Source organism: Hemiscyllium ocellatum, chromosome 21, assembly GCF_020745735.1.
Source record: "Hemiscyllium ocellatum isolate sHemOce1 chromosome 21, sHemOce1.pat.X.cur, whole genome shotgun sequence".
Classification (NCBI taxonomy): domain Eukaryota; kingdom Metazoa; phylum Chordata; class Chondrichthyes; order Orectolobiformes; family Hemiscylliidae; genus Hemiscyllium; species Hemiscyllium ocellatum.
Window position 1 is genome coordinate 41668879 of NC_083421.1, and position 25203 is coordinate 41694081.

General features: G+C 40.3%; 1 protein-coding gene across 1 annotated transcript; it reads right to left on the reverse strand.

The window, feature by feature from the left end:
- morn5 (MORN repeat containing 5) lies at window positions 1–24917 on the reverse strand. Its single transcript, XM_060841060.1, has 5 exons — window positions 24860–24917; window positions 6467–6614; window positions 6137–6248; window positions 5587–5718; window positions 1–160 (listed from the first exon to the last, which is right to left on the reverse strand). Exons 1-5 carry the CDS (start codon window positions 24904–24906, stop codon window positions 51–53), a joined length of 549 nt encoding a protein of 182 aa, XP_060697043.1. The 5' UTR covers window positions 24907–24917; the 3' UTR covers window positions 1–50.
- Window positions 24918–25203: the final 286 nt, after the last annotated feature.

The following is a 25203-nucleotide window of genomic DNA, read 5'->3' on the forward strand; positions in this document are numbered from 1 at the left end:
AATGAGGATACAGTGAGGCATTATCATGGGTACCATATGTTCACCCTCAATCATGAAGAGTATCTGGGTAGTTGTTGCTGGTGCAGTTCAGGCTTGTATCCCGTTATCTGATCCCAACCCTTCCGACAGGTCCGGACTATCCATTCATGCTCATCATCATCTGAAAGTACAGACAGACATTTCCTTGTAATTTGTCAGATGAAAATGGAACTTTGCCAGTAAAGTTCAGACTGCAGCAAGCTGCAATTACATTTAAATTGACTCAATCGCTCAGACCCAAACATTTGTATTTTTTGCATGTTCAATCAGGGAAGGTTCCAATAATGCACTCTTTGTTATTTTATGACTTATGATGGGCATCATGTCAGACCACCGCCTCCTTGTTACATCAATTACATCTGCTAACTTGCACTTTTTGTTGGGTACACTATTCTGCTCAGGGTGGCCATGTTCTGTCTTTTAATAGTGCATGATAAACATATTCCAGCTTCAACAGAACCCTGTAGGATAATTGCAGTGGATTTTATGGCTAATTTGAATCAGTGCAGCTGCAACCTCTTCAGTGGTAACCCATGAAACAAGATGAACTAGCCTATTGTCATGAACAAGGCTTAAATCCTTCCCTGATTGTTCATAATTGGTGACGATGGCCTTAACAGCCACTTGACTAGCCTTTTCACACTCTACCTGGCTGTGTGGCCACCAAATTAAATCCCAGATGCCCAGGCTGATTCCTGCCAGCTGCATGGAAACTAACTACTTTCTCTTATTCTCCCTCGTCCTGTGACACTGGGTCAAACTCAAGAAACAGATTTTATCACTTTTTAAAGCACAATTAATCCTTGTGGTTTTATTCGTACCAGCTACCAGCTAACTATAATTACCATTTAGCTTAACTGCAATTGTTTGCATATGGTAATTAAAGCTTAAATACAATTGCTCTGCATATTCTCACCTTTTATATAATTTACTCTTTGAGACTGCAGCTACATTTTCTCCTTTCAACATAACACAACTCTATAATCAACTGGAAATTGTTATTTGGCTGATATTTGATCATTGGCAGGATCTCAGCCTTACTGTTTTATTTTTGTAAAGGAATACAATATTCAATATTTTAATGTATTTTTCAATCATTTGTGTAAATAATGTGTCAGATATATATCATCTGATATAGCAAGCCTTTGAAAATAATAATTTTGTATGATTTCATACAATGTCATAAAATTTAATATTATAAAGCGCACTGTTCATAACGTATTGCTCTTCTCCCAAAACACTGTTAAGAAGTAGGATAGCATTAAATAGGCTTCTACTTTCCAAGGTAACATTCTGTTCAAGTCATCTTATGATTTAACAATGGCAGAAAACATTATTATACTATATGCGAATATTAGAACTTAAAGGTTTACTTTTAAATGCTTCAGATTTTATTTAACATTAATGCCGAAGTAAGAGTGTAAAATCGCATTTGCCCTTCACACTTGCGCCTACCTTCTCTCCAATATTCTCAGTATGGTAAACCAACGATTAATATCTGCTGCAGAATATGATATGTTTTCAATGTTTAGAGCTATATGTTCAATTATGGCACAACGTTTGCAAGTAGATTTGAATTTCTACTCCTGCATCACAACATCTGAACTTTGTCAAGAATCAATCCTGGAACCCCCCTCCAATTAATAATTTATGTGTTCAGATGTAATTTTCACCATTAGTTCATTTAGAGAAAACAGATATCTGGTCCTAAAAGCAAACAATGTTAAAGCACCAAACATAACAAAGATCAAAAACTAGACCTTTACAAAAATAGATCTTTCCTGGAACAAAGAAATAAGGCAGCAACCAAGGTGGCCTGATAGTATAAGCAATTTACTTCACACTATAAGATGAAGTGCCATGGTTGAATTCTGTTTGAGTTTCATAATTTAACATTGTCAGTCCTTGTCCAGACTGGACACTGGTTTGTACTGAGAGTTTCAGAGAGATGTAAGTGGAAAGCTGAAATTATACAGTCAGCCCCATCTGAATGGTGCCTGTCATTCCTGTTTCATGTGACAGTGTTAACAGAAACCTTAGGTCATGAAGATAAATTTCTTCAGCTGGAGGGTGGTGAATCTGTGGAACTCATTCTTCAGAAGGCTATCAAGGCCAAGTCGTTGAGTGTATTGAAGACAAGGATAGATAGGTTCTTGATTAGTAAGGGAATAAAGAGGTAGGGGGACAAGGCAGGAGAATGAGGTTGTGAAACATTTTAGCCATGATTGAATAGCGGAGCAGACTCGATGGGCCACCTGACCTAATTCTGCTCCTATAACTTATGGTATTATGGTTATCATCTGCTCCTTTGGAATAAACATTGTGAGAAACAGTAATGTAGAGGCAATAGATCAAGTGAAAACCACTTAAGGAACACATTACTTACTCCTAGAAATGCAGGATTACCTGTGACACTTTAGCACACAAATTCCTCTAAATGACATTAAACACTCATAATGGCTTTTGAGTACATAAAGCTTTTAGGAACATTCAGTATCTTAATGAGAATTTACAGCTACTATGAATTTCTTTTGTGGATAATGACCCAGAATTTGCTGGAATGGAGTGTCTTACAGTAATGCCCATTGGTTAGACTTGTTCCCATACATTCAGATTTGTGCATCGTTGCTGGATGTACATACAAACTTATCACTGCGTGTCAAGGGTTATAGGATGTTTTGAATCATGAAAGGTGGAAATAACAGTATATCTCTTTAACCAATAAGATTTAAGATTGATAATCTGAGAAGGATGCAGAATCAAAGTGAACAGATCCATGACAAATCAATCTCAGAGAAAGTAAAAGAGAGGGAAACAAATGTTGAATTGAAAGACAGAAAAAAAAGGCCAAAAGGAAAAAGACAAAATCTCCTAACACCAATTCACTAATTGAAGGAATGAGATTCTACATTTCATATTGTTCGTTTTCTGAGCATAAGAAGTTGATTAGCCGGCAAACAATTGTCAAGCTGTTTAAAAGGTACTTATGCTATTGCAATGACGCTACTCCTTTAACAAGGTTATGTAGAGCTTGGCATTTTTTTTTTCCGGAGAGGTCGTAAATGAGACAGACTCGGAAAAGTCTGGGGTGTAGGGTTTTAGGGCCTGTTTGATAATAACTAACAGATACTGCCTCAAGCAGAGGCTTTCAAGTTTGAAAAAAAATTTGTACAATGAAAGGGGTGTGGTCAATTCTGCTAGTTCAGCTTTTCTCTGGTTTGGTTCTTTTTTAGCAGTAGTGTGAAGAAAGGCTCCTGGACCCAAGGAAGCAAGTCCAGGCTGCTACTCTCTGTCTCTCTGACTTCTAGTCTGTAAGAACCTGTGTTTGATTTTACCTTTTGTGTCAAGGGATGTTTATGGGATTGCTGCAAGTATTTGGAACACCATCATGAAGTTATTCGGTATTCTGTTTTCTGTTCCTTGTGTTTCATTCAGTAATCTTGTAAATAAATTCTGTTTTGTTTGAAATGAAGTGGTTTTGGTCAGCTGATCCTCACCTGGGATATCCACTTTACACTTGCTTAAAACAATTAGCAATGTTAGGGTCTGGACTACCTTCTTGAAATGTTTTGAGGGGTCTGGCCTGGTCCATAACACTACCGATTAGTAACCTTCACTTTCCATTGCAATTTTAAATGGAACAGTCCCATGGAGCCTTCATGGAGGTTAACAGCAAGATGTTGATTCTTGAAATTAAATACAGAGAAAGGAAAATTGTCTAGCTATTTGTCAGGATTTGCAATTCACATCTCTTCCTCATCACAAGTCCCCAGCCAATTTACACATTCCTAATGGAATGCATCATTCACATGCCATCATATTCTTTTCAGAAAATTCTGGGTTAATATGTTATTTCAGAACATGTATTTCTATTAACTGGAAAACATGGAGTGGGAATATTCCTCAGACTTCACTTGTATTTTAAAGGTAGACTCATTCTTAAATTAATATCCTACATTTGAAATAAATGTTTAAAAACCCCTCTATTTAGATGAGGCTGCTAAATGTCAGAAAACCCTGCTCTTTCCTTGTCAAGAACAAATTAAACATAGGACTGCCAAAGGAGGGACTGTTTTACACCCTGTTTATCAGTGAACAAAACATCAGTCTCTACAGAGAACTTTCAAGCATGTGGGTTAAAGGCCGGGGAACCTGTGCATCCTTTAAAACCACTCCCAGACCTAAGAGAGAGACAGCAGCACTTTTTGCTAACCTGTCTGGTCTTTGGAGTCGAGTGTAGAGCTTCCTGAATGTTTCCTACCATCTGCTTTTGCTAGCTTCAAGTCCTGGCCAGAAGCCTTGGTGTTTCCTGTCCCTTCCTGCATTGTCTACACAGAAATGGCTCTTGATACGTCCCTTTCATCCCAGCCTTCTTCCTCAGTTCCTCCCGTCTGCAGCTGTTCATTTACTCTTCCTCTACAGCCCTGGCCTTCTGGCCCACACTATCTCTCTCAAGGGAACCCAGTTCCTTTGCATATTGGATACCAACTGCTTCCCAATTGTTTTTTTCTCTTGAAGGAAGGCTGTTGGCATGTATCTTTTGTAACACACCCCTTGTAATTTATTTAACTTCTATAATTTGAGAATAAACTCAAGGCAGTTTGATATACGTGAAATCAATTTTTGTGCAGATAAAATGAATTGTTTATGAAGCACTAGCAGATACTTCTGTTCATGAACAGTCAGAAATATCCCAGAGGAAAAACATGCATCTTATTAGTTCAAAAAAAAATTCTTGAAGTTCATAGACTGTTAATTCTATCTGAACTTGCAGTAAGGATTTGTTAAATTCTCTGCGTAGGCAATGGGATTCATTAGACAAATTAAATTATTTTAATTCAGAGCATTATTAGATTAACTTAAACATTATTCAATATCCTTTCAGCATTATTTCATGTCAAACAGCCAAAATGGCACCAAACTTGAAGAGTTCTGACACATTGTTCAAAGTTCATTATTACTGCAAGAAACATGGATACAAAAAGGTGTCTTTGCATTTAAACATAGAAAATAGGAACAGGTGAAGACCATTCAACCCTTCCAGCCTGCTCTGCCATTCAATATATTAATGGCTGATCCTCCAACATGGTACAATGTTCCTGCTTTAGCCAAATACCCTTTGATCCTTTAGCTCTAAGAACGATACGTATCTCCTTTTTGAAAACGTTCAATACTTTGGTCTAAACCACTTTCTGTGACAGAGAATTTCACATGCTCACCACTCTCTGAGCGAAAAAAAAAGAAATAGCACGGGGAGTTACATGACTGACGCTTGTCCAATAATAGATGAAAGATTAGCACAAAAGAAAAGGAGACACTGGAAATTAGAATTAAAACAGAAAATGTTGAAAACACTCAGCTCAGGCAGGCAGCATCTGCAGACAGAGAGGGAAAAACAGAATTACAGAGGATTAAGGGTTAACTGTTAAATTCCAGTGTTAACAAATATTAAAAAATAGATAATTTGAATTTCACTGTGAAAAGGTTCAAACTACCAGTTCATCATTTAAATCTTCACAGCACACTGGAGAAACTTAACAAACATACCAGCATTACGAAGAAATTCACCATCGTAACCAGTGATTACTCTGGTTAATGGGTTATAAAAGCCATCACCACAATCATAATGTCCTTCTGGAATTGTTCTAGGTGGATCCAGGTTTGTGAGTTGAGATCGACCTTAGCCAAATGCAGAAATATCAAAAGATTATAACAACATCCACTAAATATGCAAGTCTTATGATTAGGATAGCAGATGTATGCCAGTCAGTTCAGCATTAATGCAATTAAATTTAACATTGGTACACTAGAAAATATGGGAGCAAAGCTTGAGTGCATTTTAATTATTCCCCAGGCTAAATTAACCCTACAAAACAGTTTTATTGTTTTTTGAATTGACGTTCTGAATGTCCATGAAAATGCTGAGTGTGAAATGGCATGACGCACTGTAAAGATAAAAGCTTTACCATGTAATACAGAACTCTAGTAATTCCAGTCACACTTCAAGAACTAAACTCTTATATATTTATGATAGCCACAAGTATACTTATTAGTTACTCTGTTCTTTATGAAAAAGTCAAAGGCTCCGATAACACACCTGCTGGTTTCAATCCATGACATATTTCAGTGTAAAAGCGTCTGTCATAGTGATCACAATATGTCCAGTCATCTTCTTCATATTCCAATCCATCTGCAAATATGTAGCTACCCTAAAGGGTAAGTGTAGCTAATCAAGAAGTATCAACTACAGGTTATAAGCATGGCACCACAGACGTCAGAAAGACGGAAGACATGTAAATTTATTTAATGAACAAAGATGCTATTTTTATGAGTAATAAATAATTTAAAAATTTGTAAGCTAAGTTATGTTTGTCACTCATAACGATTGGCAAAAGTCTGGTAATGCTCAAAAATATTCAAGGCAGACCTGTATTACAGCACCTCTGTCCCAGGAAGCGACATATTTGCTTCCATTTGGAAAGTATAGGGTTCCATTGCCATGAAACATGCCATCTTTCATTCCTCCCTCATATCTTGTTTCTGTTGGCAGCGTATACACCCCATTGCCCTCCATCCTGAGAAAAATAGAAAGAAAAATAGGGTGCAGAAAAATGAACTGTTGTATTGTTACAGCAAAAGTGAAACATCACAGAGATTGGAGATTCGAAAGAAAACTAAATGTGCTGGAGAAACTCAGCAGATCTGGCAGAATCTATGGAGATGGAAACAGAATTATTGTTTTGCATGTAATATGACCTCTTTGGAAGGTTGCATAATTATTGGTTGGCTATCTGTTGTTGTAATGAGAATGAATTAGACAGGATAATAGAGTTTCTTTCTAGTATAGTAAGATTTGTCTTAGATTTTTTAAATTGAATCAATTGACAATAGAAGTGGTAATGAATCAAGTAAACAAAAAAGATTTATCAAAAGATTTATCCCATTATCACTCATTTTGGCCATGCAGTACTAACACTTTTATCATTTAATCGCTCCTGACATCCACCCTATCATAGCTCTTCCCATTAGTCCACCTAATTATTCCTCCTGTTTCATTTAATTAAAGTATTACTTCTCTAACATTTCTGATGAGAGGACGTTAAGCTGCAATTGTACTGCCTTGACCTGCTGAATATTTTCAGTACTTTCTTCTTTTTATACTACATTCCTAACATTCACAACACTTTCTTTTTGTACATTTGTGGTCAATTGCCAGGAAATTCTTCAAAGAAAATTGGAAATTGGTTCCACAGACAATTGGATATATTCCTCAGGAAAGAAGGGCCTGTGAGACATATAGAAAATGTCTCACAAAAACATTCTCACATTATAGAAATTATAGGATCAACCAAGAACAGTCAGCCATGGTTTCAAATAACTGTTTGGTGTTTCCAATATTTGCCATATTCATAAACATAGTAAAGAAAGAAAAAGGGTTGAAAGATACACTAGCACAACATGAGATTTGTTCCTGTCCCTAATATTATACAGCAGTGGAAGTTTGGTGTAGACTTAGTATTCATCAGTAGATGTCCCTGGCGCAATTAAGAAATAGTAATTTATTTTTAAGTAAAGTTCATGACATTCTTTATTAAAAATATAAAAACACATTTGTTATTCTTGGTGATTAACAAACTATCAATAAAACTGTAATCTGAAAAATCGCACTTCAAAGCTCCACACATTGCAACTTTGAGAAACTTCAACCTTGGCCAAAAATAAGCATTCTTTCCAGGTTTCCATTACTAGAGGAATTTCAGGCCCCTATTGGCAGAAAATTGGTACTGCATCAATCATTTTTAATTCGTGTGACCTCAACTATTGAAGAGCGCCAGCATTATTAAACACGATATGAGCGGCGATCGAAACAATTAATTTTAAAATGTGAAGAAATATTCATAAAAACATTGTGGATGTGTTCGGGCTTTACAAAACTCTAAGTGACTATAGAAATTGATTTTTGTTCATGGTTTATGATTTCATGTGAACCTAAAATGCTATATGCTTGGGGTGTAATCTTATAGAGATCTGAGCAACATGGGTTATGGTGACATGTATAGAAGAGCTGGGCAGCAAGTTGAAGCCCATCTTGATGTTGGGAATATCTTGCATTATCCTTTATGCTTTTCACAAATGGTGAGATTCTCACTAGGCAGCAGGGAGTTGTCAATTGATGGTGATTATTGTTTGGGTATGCCTTCGAAAGAGATCAACTTACCAAATTAATATTCAACCTTCCATCTTACCAAATGTATCAAAGAAGCTTGATGTTAGGAAAACCTAACAAGAAAACCAGAATGAGATCCTGGCAAATTCAGCTTGTTTTTTTGTTCCAAAAGAGCTTGAAGTTGGAAAGGGGACACCAGGGCACACCTCTTGGGCACAGGTCACATGCTCCACATGTCCACGGATATTGGCATCCAAGCTTTCCAACCTCTAAGAACCCTTATGGCACATGTCTGGTTCACTCAATGTAATAGCATTCACTCACTCTGACCCGATAATCACAGCTTCTCTCACTTGCATTGCCTTGCCTTTTTGTGTTTTGCTCCCTCACCCAGAGTTATCGGGCTGATATTACTGCTGTCTTGCTGTGTCATTCAGCACAGACACAAAGCCAGGAAGCTTGTCGCAGTTATTAGCCAGCCTCAATCAAGTCAAATGGGGCAGCCTTTGTTCAGGGTGGCCTAGCACATTAAGTTGAAGACAGAAATAGGCTCAGGCCCAGTTTGAGGGAGACAGGGTCTTTAACTTGTCCTCATGCCAAATGAGGAGCTGGATGATAATCTTTTGATTCAAGGTTTGTGCGAAGATTTGTAGCTCGGGTGCTCGTTGTTGTGGTTCTGTTCGCCAAGCTGGAAGTTTTTGTTGCAAACGTTTCGTCCCCTGGCTAGGAGACATCATCAGTGCTCTGGAGCCTCCTGCAAAGCGCTTCTTTGATGTTTCTTCCGGTATTTATAGTGGTCTGTCCTTGTCGCTTCCGGGTGTCAGTTTCAGCTGTCCGCTGTAGTGGTTGGTATATTGGGTCCAGGTTGATGTGTTTGTTGATGGAGTTTGTGGATGAATGCCATGCCTCTAGGAATTCCCTGGCTGTTCTCTGTCTGGCTTGCCCTATGATAGTAGTGTTTTCCCAGTTGAATTCATGTTGCTTGTTGTCTGAGTGTGTGGCTACTAGGGATAGCTGGTCGTGTCGTTTCGTGGCTAGTTGATGTTCATGTATGCGGATTGTTAGCTGTCTTCCTGTTTGTCCTATATAGTGTTTTGTGCAGTCCTTGCATGGTATTTTGTAAACTACATTAGTTTTGCTCATGTTGGGTATTGGCTCCTTTGTTCTAGTAAGTTGTTATCTGAGCGTGGCTGTTGGTTTGTGTGCCGTTATGAGTCCTAAGGGTCGCAGTAGTCTGGCTGTCAGTTCTGAAACGCTCCTGATGTATGGTAGTGTGGCTAGTCCTTTCTGGCTAACCCTAGCCAGAGAAACAATAGCCAACCTACTGGACATACAGAACAGAAAACAGGAGGCAGAACCTATCAACAAAGACGGCATACTTAAACTACTGGACTTGTGCCTCACTACACACTTTACATTCAACAATCAGATATACGAACAAATCAACGGAACACCCATGGGATAACCAATCTCGGGACTCATAGCAGAGGCAGTTATGCAAAGGTTAGAACAAACAGCCCTACCACAAATTCAACCCAAACTCTGGGTCAGATATGTCGATGACACGTTTGTAATCATCAAAAACACGGAAATAGAAAAAACACACCGGATCATCAACGCCACACTCACAGGAATCCGATTCACGAGAGAAGAAGAAAAGGATAGCCAACTCCCATTCCTAGACGTGATAGTACAGAGAACACCGAACGGAGAATTCACCACAAGGGTACACAGGAAAACAACACACACAGACCAAGTCCTAAACTATGAAAGTAACCACCCCAACACACACAAACGAAGCTGCATCAGGACACTATTCAAAAGAGCTACAACACACTGCAGTACACCAGAACTGCGAAAAGAGGAAGAGGAACACCTATACAAGGTATTCGCCAAAAACGGATACCTGCGCAACTTTATCAACAGATGCCTAAGAGATAGACCACGGAACGAGGACATGCCACAACCAAAAGGACTAGCCACACTACCATACATCAGGAGCGTTTCAGAACTGACAGCCAGACTACTGCGACCCTTAGGACTCATAACGGCACACAAACCAACAGCCATGCTCAGACAACAACTTACTAGAACAAAGGAGTCAATACCCAACATGAGCAAAACTAATGTAGTTTACAAAATACAATGCAAGGACTGCACAAAACACTACATAGGACAAACAGGAAGACAGCTAACAATCCGCATACATGAACATCAACTAGCCACGAAACGACACGACCAGCTATCCCTAGTAGCCACACACTCAGACAACAAGCAACATGAATTCGACTGGGAAAACACTACTATCATAGGGCAAGCCAGACAGAGAACAGCCAGGGAATTCCTAGAGACATGGCATTCATCCACAAACTCCATCAACAAACACATCGACCTGGACCCAATATACCAACCACTACAGCGGACAGCTGAAACTGACACCCGGAAGCGGCAAGGACAGACCACTATAAATACCGGAAGAAACATCAAAGAAGCGCTTTGCAGGAGGCTCCAGAGCACTGATGAAGTCTCCTAGCCAGGGGACGAAACGTTTGCAACAAAAACTTCCAGCTCGGCGAACAGAACCACAACAATCTTTTGATTTTTCTGTCCAATTCCATTATGGAATGAGGCAGAGGCAGATAATAATGGAGATGAAAATGAGTGGCACTATTATTACTTGGAGATGTCCCAAGTGAGTGAGTAGGCAGCGTAGAGGGCATGAAGGGCTAGTGGTGCTAAGGGTTGGGGTTCTTGAGACAGACGGAGTGAGGGAAGATGTGCAGAAATTAGTAAGGGGGGAGAGCATGAGCATTGATTGGAGGTAGCGTGATAGAATGAGTGTGAAGTATTCGGAGAGTTGATGGTGAAATTTACACTGGAAGAGTGGAAAAAGACATTGATCTTCTTCGTAAAGTGCTGGGCATTCCTCCAGTCAGTTGAAACTGATTTAGCAACGTTGGACAAGGCTGGCACATTCTAGTGTGTGGTCCTAAGGGAGGAGGAAATCCCACATCAGCACCACCCTATTAATCAGGATCTCCAGGGCCCTGCTCACAAACCGTGGTGCTGTATTCCTTATCTGCCATGTCGGGACAAATATCAGGAACCATGCAAGGCAGTTTCGGACTGACTGCGCTGATCTGGGTGCACTAAGGGTGTTCAAAATGGCACAGGCATAAGGGATGCCAGTCTTTCAGCAGGTATCTGGTGAGCTGTTCTGGAAACACCACATGGTAAGCTCAGGTGATGATTGGTGACATAATGTATAATCGATAATTAATGAGAAAGTTTGGTAGAATACAGTCAGAGAACTCATTAGGTCTCACATTGACATACCCTCCAAAAACCCAATGCAACTCAACCAAAAAAGGGTAAGTCAGCCTTTGAACTCATTCTTACCCATATACCAAGATGATTTCTGATTTGTTGTAGTGGGATGAACAGCAGTTCAGTTACGCTTTGAAAGCAGTGATTTAAGCCAACTCAATTTAATTCTCTTTCTAAAATGTTTATTTTAAAGTATTTTAAGTCTACAGAATATGCTTCATGAAGTCTTCTAAATTTAAGTACAATTAAACTTGGCAGAACATTGATTTTGGGCCAACATTTTAGCAGCAGTAAGAACACAGTATGCATTCGTTTACAAGCTTAGAAAGTATTAATCTAAAGATTACTGCTGCAGGTACTTGCATATCAACACTTAGTACAATCATTTGCCATCAAACATTTCACAGCTATGGCAGAGGCATTAAGCAGTTTAGGAAAGGCTTTAGGCCATTTACTTTAAACTAGTGGCTGGAAAAGTGACATCATAGTCACATATAAAATGGAATTTTACAAAGGAGGACCAGCCTTTTGCTTTAGACTGGGGTGGGGACTGTGCAGAGGTCTGACATTCATACTGGAATAGAAACCAGATAAATATTATCACATAATAAGTTGCTTGATGAATTTATACTGAATTGAATTGAATTGAATTGAATTTGCTTTATTACCACATGTACTCAAATGAGTACAGTGAAAAATTTACAGTTGCCGCATTACAATGTCATCTTAGGTACAAAAGTAGCCAGGAAAAAAAATTAGAAAAGTAAAGGATTAAATTCACTCCAGTTCCAACCTCTCAAGAGGTTGCTCTGTGAATAAATCCTATTGGGAGGATTTTTTTTAACCAGGTATGAGTACTTTAATGAGAATGCTTCTATAAGTTAGGGCATTTAAGTTTTACATTTGTACAATTACAGAAAATCTTGACATAGCAACATTTTGAATAGTTTATTTTGTTCATTTTCCTTTTTTTGTAAAATATTTATTGGTAGGATTCTGTTGAGTCTTCATTGGTAAGTCTGCTACTTATTGTCATACCGCCATCATTAATTTAATCAGTGATTCAAATTCTTTAGGCATTACTTAAGGAACAGCCGGATGTGACTATCAGAAAACAAAGCAGTTAAGAATTCAGATTGATGGGATTGACATGAAATGACAAAACGAGGGAATGAGAAAGTTTATAGCCTTAAATCTGTCCTTAAACTTTTAGACAAAAATGTAATGTTGAATTATAAAACACATTTGCTGCACACTAGAAAATAGACAGGCAGGGAGGGTAAGGCAATTAAGAACGTTTGCCTTAACATCAGTGAATCTGTGTAAACAGGACACCAAGTGATAATATTCATGGCTGTTCCCTTGTGAAATTAATAACAGGGTTTTATTCTGACCTCAAAACAAAACTCAGTATCAACTAACTTCTCTCCCAAATTATTGTTCTTCACTGTTATCTGTCTAGTTAAGAACATGCAGTTCTTTTGTAAACTTTTTGTATAAAGCAAGCCTGTGTGTGACAGTACAGCAGAGTAGCCTGCGAGGGCTCTTAAACGAAAAGTGATATCCTACTCGCCTGGGTTATTAGAACCTAGTTAGTTCAGCTTATACGTATCAGTGTTATGTTGTAACAGTGATGCTACTGATAAATAAAGGGGATGACTAAAATTAAACTAAACTGTAAGAGTTTTTTTTATTCCAGAATACCAAAGAGTATGATCTCCAGGACGAACCAAGAGATGCTTACAGGTTGAGTCCACAAGGGATTCCCTGGGCTGTCTCAAATCTGTACTTTAACACCACCGCCGATGCACAGTAGCAGCATGTGTACCATGTACCAACTGCACTGCAGAATTTCAGAGTCAAAAGCGCAGCAGGTCAAGCAGCATCCGAAGAACAGGAGACGCTTATGAAGGACTTATGCCCGAAACGTCGATTCTCCTGCTCCTCGGATGCTGTCTAACCTACTGTGCTTTTCCAGTTCATTTTCCATACTGTTCGACTCTGATCTCCAGCATCTATGGTCCTTACTTTCTCCTAGTCGCTGTAGCGATTCAGTGAGGTTTCTGGGACTAAACCTTCCATCCCAAAAACATTACTGTCAAGAAGCACAAAGGCAGCAGATACTTGGGGAAACCACCATCTACAAGTTCCCCTTCAAGTAATTCACCATCCTGACTTGGAAATAAATCACCAATATATCAGTGTTGCTGGCTCAAATTCCTGGAGCTCCCTCTCCAACAGCATTGTGGGTCTACCTAAACCAAATGGAATGCAGTGGTTCAACAGGCAGCTCACCACTACTTTCGCAACTAGAGATATTCTTTATATATAGAATCCCTGCAATCTGGACTCAGGCCATTCAGCCCAACATGTCCACACCAACTTTCTGAAGAACATCCCACAGGCTCACCCACCCTATCCTATCACTGTAACCTCCAATTTCCCATGGCTAATCCACCTAACCTGCACACCTTTGGACTGTGGGAAGAAACCAGAGCACACGGAGGAAACCCACACAGATACGGGGGGAATGTGCAAACTCCACACAAATAGTCGCCTGAGGCTGGATTGGAACCTGGGTGCCTGGTGCTGTGAGGCAGCAGTGCTAACCAGTGAGCCACTGTGTCACCCCATTACAAGATGATCTAGCCAGTGATGCACACATCTCAAGAATAATAAAAAATTACCATCTAAACTAATTAACACAAGCTTAGGGATCAAATAATTGATCAATTATGTTGCTTAATTGAAGCTGGTAAAAGTATATTGGAATATCTGCCATCAGCGCAGAATACCGCTGTCACATTACTTGAGTAAGGAAATTACAGGGCTGAATTTTATCAAAAAATGTTTAGTGTTAATTTCTAAGTGTTTCATCAAAGGTATCAGTGTGTGAACTTTAGTTTTCCTCGTGTTATTTTTTACAGCTTACCTCAGTTCAATAGCTATGAAGCACACCTCTATGGTGCCATGCTCACATTATTGTGCACTCTGCAAAATCAAAATTGCTCAACACAACTGGGAAATCCTCAGCTTTCCAGATAGGGCACCATATTTAAAGTTCACCCGTGTTCGAAGTTAAGCATTGTAAGCCAGAAGTTGACCTTCACAGTGGATATAGTAGGAGGGGAATGAAAAACAAAACCTTCTGAGGGCACACAGGTGGTGCAGGTGACACGTCAATGCAAATTCAAGTTCACGTTAATAAATATGTTGCTATTTACATCATCAACCATCTGATCAACTGACTCTAACTATAGCTAGAAAAATGAAGCTCTTAAATCTACCTATCCTTGGTACCCCTACTATCTTAGAACCCTGTTTTAAGGGATTGCTACCTTTTCTCGAATATCCAGTGTAGCATAACATCTTTTCACTGTTTAATGTTTGACCATTACATGCTGAAAACCTTCAAATAGTTAAAACTTTCACTTTTATTCAACAACACCAAAAGTGAAGAAAGTAAATAAATAAATAAATGTTGCATTGCCTCTGGACTAAATAGGGGCTGCTTGTGTTTTGACAAAAAACAGATTTCCAGTCAATGAATGATTTCTGCATCCAGCTCACATCTTTTGGAATTGGGTGTCAATTAAGTGTTGCGTCTGACATTGCTGTGCTCTGTCCTGCTGAGCACAATGTCCTCATTTCTCTCCTCGAAAGACTGCTGCTATTGTGCCAACTCTTTAATGTCCATCAATTCCCCTCTTTGTCTGTTCCAGTTGTGCAGAGAACAGCATGCTAGGATTCTGTGGCATCCTATGTCTTGACTATACTGCGGTAATCCAAACATGAGAGCTCATTGGTGAATCTCATCAATGTTGGCCCTGCTCAAAGAATGGGCTATGCTTAGTTTCAGTCAGGGGTTGCATTTACAAGGATGTTGCCAGGGTTGGAGGATTTGAGCTATAGGGAGAGGTTGAACAGGCTTTGACTGCTTTTCCTAGGAGCATTGGAGGCTGAGGGGTGACGTTATAGAAGTTTATAAAATCATGAGGGGCATATAGGATAAATAGACAAAGTCTTTTCCCTGGGGTGGGGGAGTCCACAACTAGAAGCTTTAAGGTGAGAGGGGAAAGATATGAAAGAGACCTTAGGGGCAACTTTTTCACGCAGAAAGTGGTATGTGTATGGAATGAGCTACCAGAGGAAGTGGTGGAGGCTAGTACAATAGCAAGATTTAAGAGGCATTTGGATGGATTTGAATAGGAAGGGTTTGGAGGGATATGGGGGGCCGGATGCTGGCAGGTGGGACTAGATTGGATTGGGATATCAGGTTGGCACGGACAAGTTGTGCTATACATCTCTATGACTCAATAACAGGTTCATCAGTCATGGTTTCAGAGAATAGCTGTTGATTCTGAGTAAATCACCACCCTTTGAAACAAACATGAACATGACAGTTCTTAAGGATATGGAATTTATGGCAGCTTACAAAATATCTTGCACACATTTTTGAGATGTGTACCAATGATCACAGATGAATTGTACCTTGATGGAATGAAACCAGTTCTGTTGATGAAATCTGCTGCATAATGATATGGTGTTCTCAATGTGTTGTCTGTACAGTGTATAGGTCCTTGCAGCTGGGGGAAACAAGCTATGTTGGTAAAGCCTTCTGCCCGGGCTGTAGCACTGACATTGTGGATATAGGTTTGCTCGCTGAACTGGAAGGTTTATTTTCAGACATTTCATCACCATACGAGGTACCATCATCAATGAGCTTCCGGAGGAAGCACTGGTGGCATGGCCTGCTTTCTTTTTTCTTTCCAAGGAAACCCAAACACAAACGGAAAGCAGGCCACACCACCAGTGCTTCATCCGGAGGCTCACTGATTATATTACCTGGTATGGTGATGAAATGTCTGAAAATGAACCTTCCAGCTCAGCGAGCAAACCTACATCCACAATGTCAGTGCTACAGCCCGGGCAGAAGGCTTTACCAACATAGCTACAAATCTTCTCAAAGCTTGATAACTGACATTGTCACAGGTAAATGGGATGAAGTGGTGTGATTTGGCACAAATTGCATTACAAACAGCCCTGATGTATTTAGGGATTGAAGGTTCTGAGGCCCCAAGTGGATCCTGGGAAGCAGTTGTTTTAAAAGCCAACATTGAAGTTTAGCACAGCTGTCACTTTAAGGCAACTGGGATAGGATGGCCACGTTCCACTTCAGGTGACAGGTCTTGTTCCAGTTGTTGGTAAATTTCTGTGACAACCTCAGTCCTCAATGGCAATGTGTCTCAATCATCTGGAGGAAATAACACTGATGATGAAAGACCCTGGGCCTCCTGTCCTTTTCCACTTTCTGAAGGGACCTTTAGCAACAACCTCTTCACGTGGAAGCTATTCGACAGTGACTGGAAGTTACGGCTGGTCTTGGGCTTATTGTTACAACTGTTCCCCTTCCATTTCTCTGTGCCATCATAGCACCATGGTCACAGACACTATAATTCCAGTTGTGGCTGGATCCATCAATCACACTTCCAATACACTTATGTGAGGAATATCAGAAACAGAACAGATTCTTAGTAAAGTGAGCAGGCAGCACTCTCAACAGATGGCAGTTTAGCATATTTCTTCATATAGAGGGTCATAGAAAACTATGATAAAGAGGACCATGAAATACCCCTACATTTGACACAGGGACCTTATTCCTATGAATGCAGCATTAGCTGTACCATACAAAAAAGTAGGAGATTATAAGTGCTGTATGATTACTGAAACATGGCTCCCCCATGCAACCCACTCATTAGCTACATATAAGAGCATTTTGGTGAATACTTGTAGTGTAAGGTGAGAGGAAATCAGTTCTGTGGTCACATATAACCTCAGATTATCTTAGCAAACTATAACCTATTTAAGGTCAGCAGTGCTGACTGTTGCTTCACAAAGATGACTATGATCAATATTCAATGACCAATGACATGATCAAGACTGCATGTGACCAGAATTTGTACCTAACTGTGTTAAATATTGCATGCATTTCACATGCAGGATATTATGATTACAGATGTCTTCAACTTGTACTGTGTAAGTGTTGATTAATGAAATTGTCCCTTGAAAGGCCTCACATCACTCACAAGAAGAGCCCATGTACTTAGATAGAAATAAACTTACTCTGCCCACTCATGGTGTAGTTGAAGAGATTTCCATGGCAGGCATGGTTGTGATGACAGACTGAGTCACAGACTCCACCTGGTAATCAAGGGGCTCCCCTGAACCGACATGATTCTTTCTTCCTTCACTCCCTGTATCAGTACTGACATAACACCTATTCCCACCCATTTCTTTCATTAGCCGCTGCATTGCCAACATTACCCCTGAATCCCGGCCATACAATTTTGTCATGTCAACCATTCTGCTGCAGTGTACGCCTACCAAAGCCAGGCTGGCTGTTTGTAACTGTTGCTGATCCCCCCTCAGTATCCTGGTCCTCCAGTGCACAATTGTCTCCCACCCTTGTACGTTGGGTTTTCTCCTTCACGACTGCTGTCACCTCAGTATCCCAGCATGCTGCCTCCAATCCCAACAAGTGACTTGCCTAGCTTCTGAATCACAGTAGTGCCCCCTTGTCTTTCATTGAGCTGATATCCAGGTCTCACTGTGGCCCTGATTGACTTGGACAATGTTCAAACCACTGACTGATCTCTGTGCAGCTCCACAACTGATGTACCATGAATATCTGCACTGCTTGCACTGGATCTGCAGAATTGTTGTGGTCCCACTCCATGGGCTGCAGTGATATGAATCCCAACATGGACTGAGATCAGATGTTGCCTTTGATTAATAAGGCTCCTTGACTGATGACAATCCGCTGTGACTTGACCCAAGACTAGGTTAGATTTGGAAACATGGTTATTTGGTTGAGGCACATTCAGTGTGTTTTTCATGTTAGCTGCTGGATGTGTTGTAGGTATAACATTGATGAAGTATGGTGTCATATGTCCCCTTGATTAATTAAGGTTGACAACCATAACAACGTAAAAAACCTTGTGTTTGCACTGAAAATCAAGGTAATTCAGAAGTACTGTGAGTCTTTCAATTCTGAACAAGATTGTGCAGTGCAAAAAGGCAAGGCAGAGATGTTGTGAACATCCAAAGTAAGGAGTCCTGAGGTCCACTTGAGATGGATGCTTATTTAAGCATCCAAAGTGTCCTGACAACAGCATTAAAATTAAAGTTGCCAACGTGCTCCAAAATGCAACACTGATTTGGAGAACTGTATTCTACGTGAGTCGAAATATCCATGATGATGTGGTTGGCTGGTGTATGTTGATGCCACCTCCATGAACAGAATGTGCAGATAGTCTCAGCCCATGGAATACACCCAGATATCCAAGATGGAGCCACAGAAGATCAAGGGACAAGCTGGAAGCACCAGCTGTGTGCTCTGATTTTCATGTCAGCATTACCATTTCTTAGTTTCTATGCAGAGCATGGAAGAATAGGAAAATGTATTTCAATGAATTGAGATTAGCTAATAATGAGATATAAATGCATACAAATATGCCACTTGCTGCTGCGAGATTCTTGACTCATCATTCATAACCTGGTTGCAGAATGGGACTTTTATTTCTCAATTGAGAAACTAATTTTTCCAAATTTGCCCTATTTCCAAACTCACTCACCATACCCACATCCTTAAGGAATGGGAAAGTTCATCCTGTATGAACAGGTATAAGGCAATCAGCCCAATAAGCTCATCCCATCATTGTAGATCACAGCTAATCATCTCCTCAATGCTACTTTTCCACACGGTTTCCAAATCCCTTGATGTTATTAGTGTCAAGAACCTTATTGATTTCTGTCTTGAACCTGCTCAATGATTGAGCTTTCACAGCTGTCTGGATTAAAGAATTACATAGTGCCACCACGCTCAATCTTAAATAGCCTGTCCCTCCGATCGTGAAATTATGTCCCATGATTCTACAATCATCAATCGGCGACACATCCTATTTCTATTCACCTTGTAGTGTTGTAAGAATTTTGTAAGTTTCAATGAGATCATCTCTCATTTTTTCAAAACTCTAGTGAATACAGACTCGTTAAGCATCGTTACTTCATTTGCAATGAATGCTGACATGCCACGCACCATCTTAATTGCTTGTTGCACCTGAATGCCAACTTTTGTGATTGATAGACAGGTCCCTTTAGACAACCACTTTCTCAATCTCTTGTCATTTAAGAAATATTCTGCTTTCTGTGTTTTTCACTAACATGAATAACTTCACAATTATTTACACTATATTCCATCTTCTAGCCCAGTTACTGAGCTTGTCCAAATTATTTTTAAACCTTCTTGCACCCTCCTCATGACTTACGTTCCCACTCAGTTTGGCAACATCAACAAATTTGGCAATATTACAATAGGTCCCACACCTATGAATCATTTATGTAGACTATGAACACTAGTGGAGTTAGTACTGATCCTAATAGTACCCCAATAGTAACAGGGTGCCAACCTGAGAACTATCCACTCATTCCTGCTCTCTGACTTTTGTCTATTAACCAATTCTCAATTTGTACTAGTATATTCTCCCAATCCCATGCACTCTAACTTTATTTACTAACTTCCTGTGTGGGACCTTATCAAAGCCTTTTGAAAACACACATCCACTGGTTTGCTGGTTATGATCTGATTATATAGAATGTAAAGTATATCAAGAACCTATTTGATTATGAAGTTGAATAGAAAAACTGAAAACAAGGATGGAAAGAAAAACATGCAGTTATATAACAACTTTCATGATTTTGGGATGTCCCAAAATGCAACACAACTGATGAACTACTTCTTAAAAATCAAAGTAATTATTGTACAACAGGAAATGCAGCAGCCAAGTTAAACATAATAAGTTTCCAAGCAATATAGTGAAAGCCAAAAACCAATTTCAGTGTTATTGATTGAGGGATCAATACTGACTGAAACATAACAAATTGCTCTTTGAATAAATAGTCTCATGGGATATTGGAGTCTTGGTTATAAACACTGTGACACTGACACAATCCCTGTACTGCACTGGAGGGTCGGCCGAGCATTTTTTGTGTTCAAGTCACTGCAGAGAAAGTATGGACCTTCTGATAACCTTCTGATTCAAGAAGTGAGACTGTTTTCTCACTGAACACCAGAAAATGAAATCAGGCAAGCCACTTGGCATCTGACTGGAGGGGAATGACAACAGATGAAGGCTTTCATTTTCCAGCTGAAGTGTTAATCTAGTTTCAGAACTTCTGAAGAATACATATTTGAAAGGATTCAGAAAACGTTTTCAAGAATGGTGCCAGGGTTATTACATGGAACATTGCAGCGCAGTACAGGCTGATTGGCCCTCGATGTTGCACCGACCTGTAAAACCAATCTGAAGCCCATCTAACCTACACTATTCCATTATCATCCATATGTTTATTCAATGACGATTTAAATGCCCTTAAAGTTGATGAGTCTACTAGTGTTACTACTCTCTAAGTAAAGAAACTACCTCTGACATCTGTCCTATGTCTACCACCTCTCAATTTAAAGCTATGTCCCTCATGCTAGCCATCACCATCTCACTGTCCACCCTGCCTAATCCTCTGATCATCTTGTATATCTCTATTAAGCCATCCCTTAACCTTCTTCATTCTAATAAAAACATCTTCAAATCCCTCAGCCTTCCCTCATAAGGCCTCCCTTCATACCTGGCAACATCCTAGTAAATCTTCTTTGCACCCTTCCCAAAGCTTCCACATCCTTCCTATAATGCAGAGACCAGAACTGTACACAAAACTCCAAGTGCGGCTGCACCAGAGCTTTGTATAGCTGCAATATGACCTCATGCATCCAAACTCAATCCCTCTACCAATAAAAGCTAACACACCGTATGCCTTCTTAACAAACTTATCAACCTGAGTGGCAACTTTCAGGGATCTATGCACATGGACACTGAGATCTCCCTGCTCATCTACATTACCAAGAACCTTAGCATTAGCCCAGTACACTGTATTCCTGTTACTCCTTCCAAAGTGAATCACCTCACACTTTTCCACATTAAACTCCATTTGACACCTCTCAGCCCAACTCTGCAACTTATCCATGTTCCTCTGTAACTAGCAACATCCTTCTGCACTATCCAAACTCCACCAACTGTAGTGACATCCACAAAGTTACTAACCCATCCTTCTACACCCTTATCCAGATCATTTGTAAAAATGACAAATGGCAGTGGCCCCAAAACAGATCCTTGCGGTACATGACTCGTAACTGAACTCAAGGATTAACATTTCCCATCAACCACCATCCTCTGTCTTCTTTCAGCTAGCCAATTTCTGACCAAAACCGCTAAATCACCGTCAATCCCATGTTTCTGTATTTTCTGCAATAGCCTACTTTAGGAAACCTTATCAAATGTTTTACTGAAATCCATATACACTACTTCAACTGTTTTACCCTCATCCACCTGTTTGGTCACCTTCTCAAAAAACTCAATAAGGATTGTGAGGCACGACCTACCCTTCACAAAACAGTGTTGACTATCCCTAATCAGATTATTCCTTTCTAGATGATTATAAATCTTCTCTCTTATAATCCTTTCCAACAATTTACCCACAACTGAAGGTTCACTGGTCTATAATTTCCAGGGTTGTCTCTACTCCCCTACTGAACAAGAGGACATTTGCTATCCTCCAGTCTTCTAGCACTATTCCTGTAGACAATGACAACAAAAAGATCAGAACCAAAGGCTCTGCAATCTCCTCCGTAGCTTCCCAGAGAATCCTAGGATAAATCCCATCTGGCCCTGGGGACTCATCAATTTTCACACTTTCCAAAATTGCTAACACCTTCTCATGAACCTCAATCCCGTCTTGTCTAATAGCCTGTATCTCAGTATTCTTCTCAACAACATTGTCTTTTTCTTGTGTGAATACTAACAAAAAATATTCATTCAGCGCCTCTCCTATCTCTTCGAACTCCACGCACAACTTCCCACTACTGTCCTTGACAAGCCCTAATCTTACTCTTGTCATTCTTTTATTCCTGACATACCTATAGAAAGCTTTTTGGTTTTCCTTGATGTTACCTGCCACAGACATCTCATGTATCCTCCTGGCTCTTCTTAGCTCACTCTTTAGTTCCTTCCTGGCTAACTTCTAATCTCTCAAACGCCCTCAATGAACCTTCATGCCTCATCTTAACATAAGTCTCCTTCTTCCTCTTGACAAAAGCTTCAACTTCTTTACTAAACCACGGTTCCCTCGCTCGACCAATTCCTCCCTGTCTGACATATACATGCTTATCAAGGACTTGCAGTACCTATTCCTTGAACATGCTCCACATTTCAGTTGTGCCCATCCCCTGCAGTTTCCTTCCCCATCCTATGCACCCTAAATCTTGCCTAATCACATCATGATTGTCTTTCCCACACTGTGGCTCAGTGGTTAGCACTGCTGCCTCACATCACCAGGGACCCGGGTTCGATTCCAGCCTCGGGCGATTGTCTGTGTGGAGTTTGCATATTCTCCCTGTGTTTGCATGGGTTTCCTCTGAGTGCTCTGGTTTCCTCCCACAGTCCAAAGATGTGCAGGTTACGTGATGCTAAATTACCCATAGTGTTAGGTGCATTAATCAGAGGGAAAGGGAACTGGGTGGGTTATCTTCTGAGGGTCAGCATGGACTTGTGGGCCAAATGGCCTGTTTTCACATTGTAGAGAATCCAATCTAAACTATAACTCTTGCCCTGCAGTATAGGAAACGTAACCAAATTGTGGTCACTATCACCAAAGTGCTTACCTATCTCCAAATCTACCACCTGGCTGGGTTCATTACCCAGTATCAAATCCAATGTGATAGTCCTCTTGTTGGCCTCTCTACATACTGTGTCAGGAAACCCTCCTGACACATTGGACAAAAACTGACCCATCTAAAGTACTTGAATTATAGCATTTCCAGTCACTATTTGGAAAGTTAAAGTCCCCCACAACAACTACCATGTTACTTTCACTCCTATCCAGAATCATCTTTGCAATCTTTTCCTCTACATTCGTACGCCTATAGCAAACTCCCAACTGGGTGACCTCTCGTTTCCTGTTTCTAATCTCAGTCCATACTACCTGAGAAGAAGAGTCCTCATCAAATGCCCTTTCTGCTACTGTAATACCGTCATTCGTTGTAATAATGCCACACCTCCCCCTTTTTTGCTACCTTCCCTGATCTTACTGAAACTCCTAAACCCCAGAACTTGTCCCTGCTCTATCCATTTCTCCGAAATGGCGACATCGGAGTCTCAGGTACCAACCCATGCTACAAGTTCACCCATGTTATTCTAGATGCTCCTGGTGTTGAACTTTAAACCACCTTCCAGCCTGCCAGCACAATTACTGTGACCTTGAAATCTTATTCATGGCCTCACTACTCTCAACCTCCTGTACACTGGAGTTACAATTCAGGTTCCCTTTCCCCGGTTGGTGGGTTTGACTTACAGAAAGAGACTGAATAGGCTAGGGCTATTTTCCCTGGAGCATCAGAGGCTGAGGGGTAACCTTATAAATCATGAGGGGTATAGATAGGGTGAATAGTCAAGGTCTTTTCCCCAGGGTAGGGGAGTCAAAACTAGATCGCAAAGGCTTAAGGTAAGAGGGGAAGGTTTAAAAGAGATATAAGGAACAACATTCTCATGCAGAGGGTGGTGTGTATACTGAATGAGTTGCCACTGGAAGTGATGGAGGCTAGAACAATTAGATTCAAAACACATCCGGATGGGTAACATGAATATGAAGGGTTTAGTCCGATATGGGCCAAATGGGAGTAGATTAACTTAGGGATATCTGATTGGCATGAATGAGTTGGACTGAAAAGGTCTGTTTCTGTGCTGCACATTTCTATGACTCTATCGCATACTGGACTCGAAACATTAACTCTGTTTCACTCTCTGAAGATGCTGCCAGACCTGCTGAGTTTCTCCAGCACTTCATCTGTTCAATATAAAGAACTACGGACTCTGGAAACCTGGAGCAAAAATACAGAGTGACTGGAGAAATTCAGTAGTTCTGGCAGCGTTTGTGGAGAAAGACTTAAAGTTTCGGAGTCCAGTGACCTCTCTGTTTTCTCTCCACAGGTTGTGAAGAAGGATCACTGCTCTCGAAACTTTAAGTCGGTTTTCTCCCCACGGATGCTGCTAGACTTGCTCAATTTCTCCAGCAATTTCTCTCCCTCTATTTATTTCGGGTGTAGTCGGTTTGCGGTGAGGCCATGGACTGCATCCCAGGGGAACCCAGAGCAAAGCCCTTCTCCTAAGTCGTGTCCTCGGTCATCGAGAAGCTGGCATTTCAGTCCGCTTCCCCCCATACCTGCCATTGTGATAGTCCCCGATGTAACTGCTGCCTGTGTACTCCATGGCTTCAGGGTACAACACAATCACCATGCCAACGCCCTTTGACCCGACCATCCCCCTCCAATTAAAAAATCAAAATAAGAAATCAATCCCTAATAAATTAGTTACACATCTCAGAACAATTAATATTTTAACATGTCCACAAATAAATACGGTGAAAGCTAAAGGTGGAGGTTTAAACACATTTGACATTTAAAAGTCAGCCTGGTTTTGATTTAACCAAACTCGCTAGCCACTATTGATTGACAGTCTGATTATCCAATTAGCTACAAGATTATGGCCACGCCTGTCACCATAGTC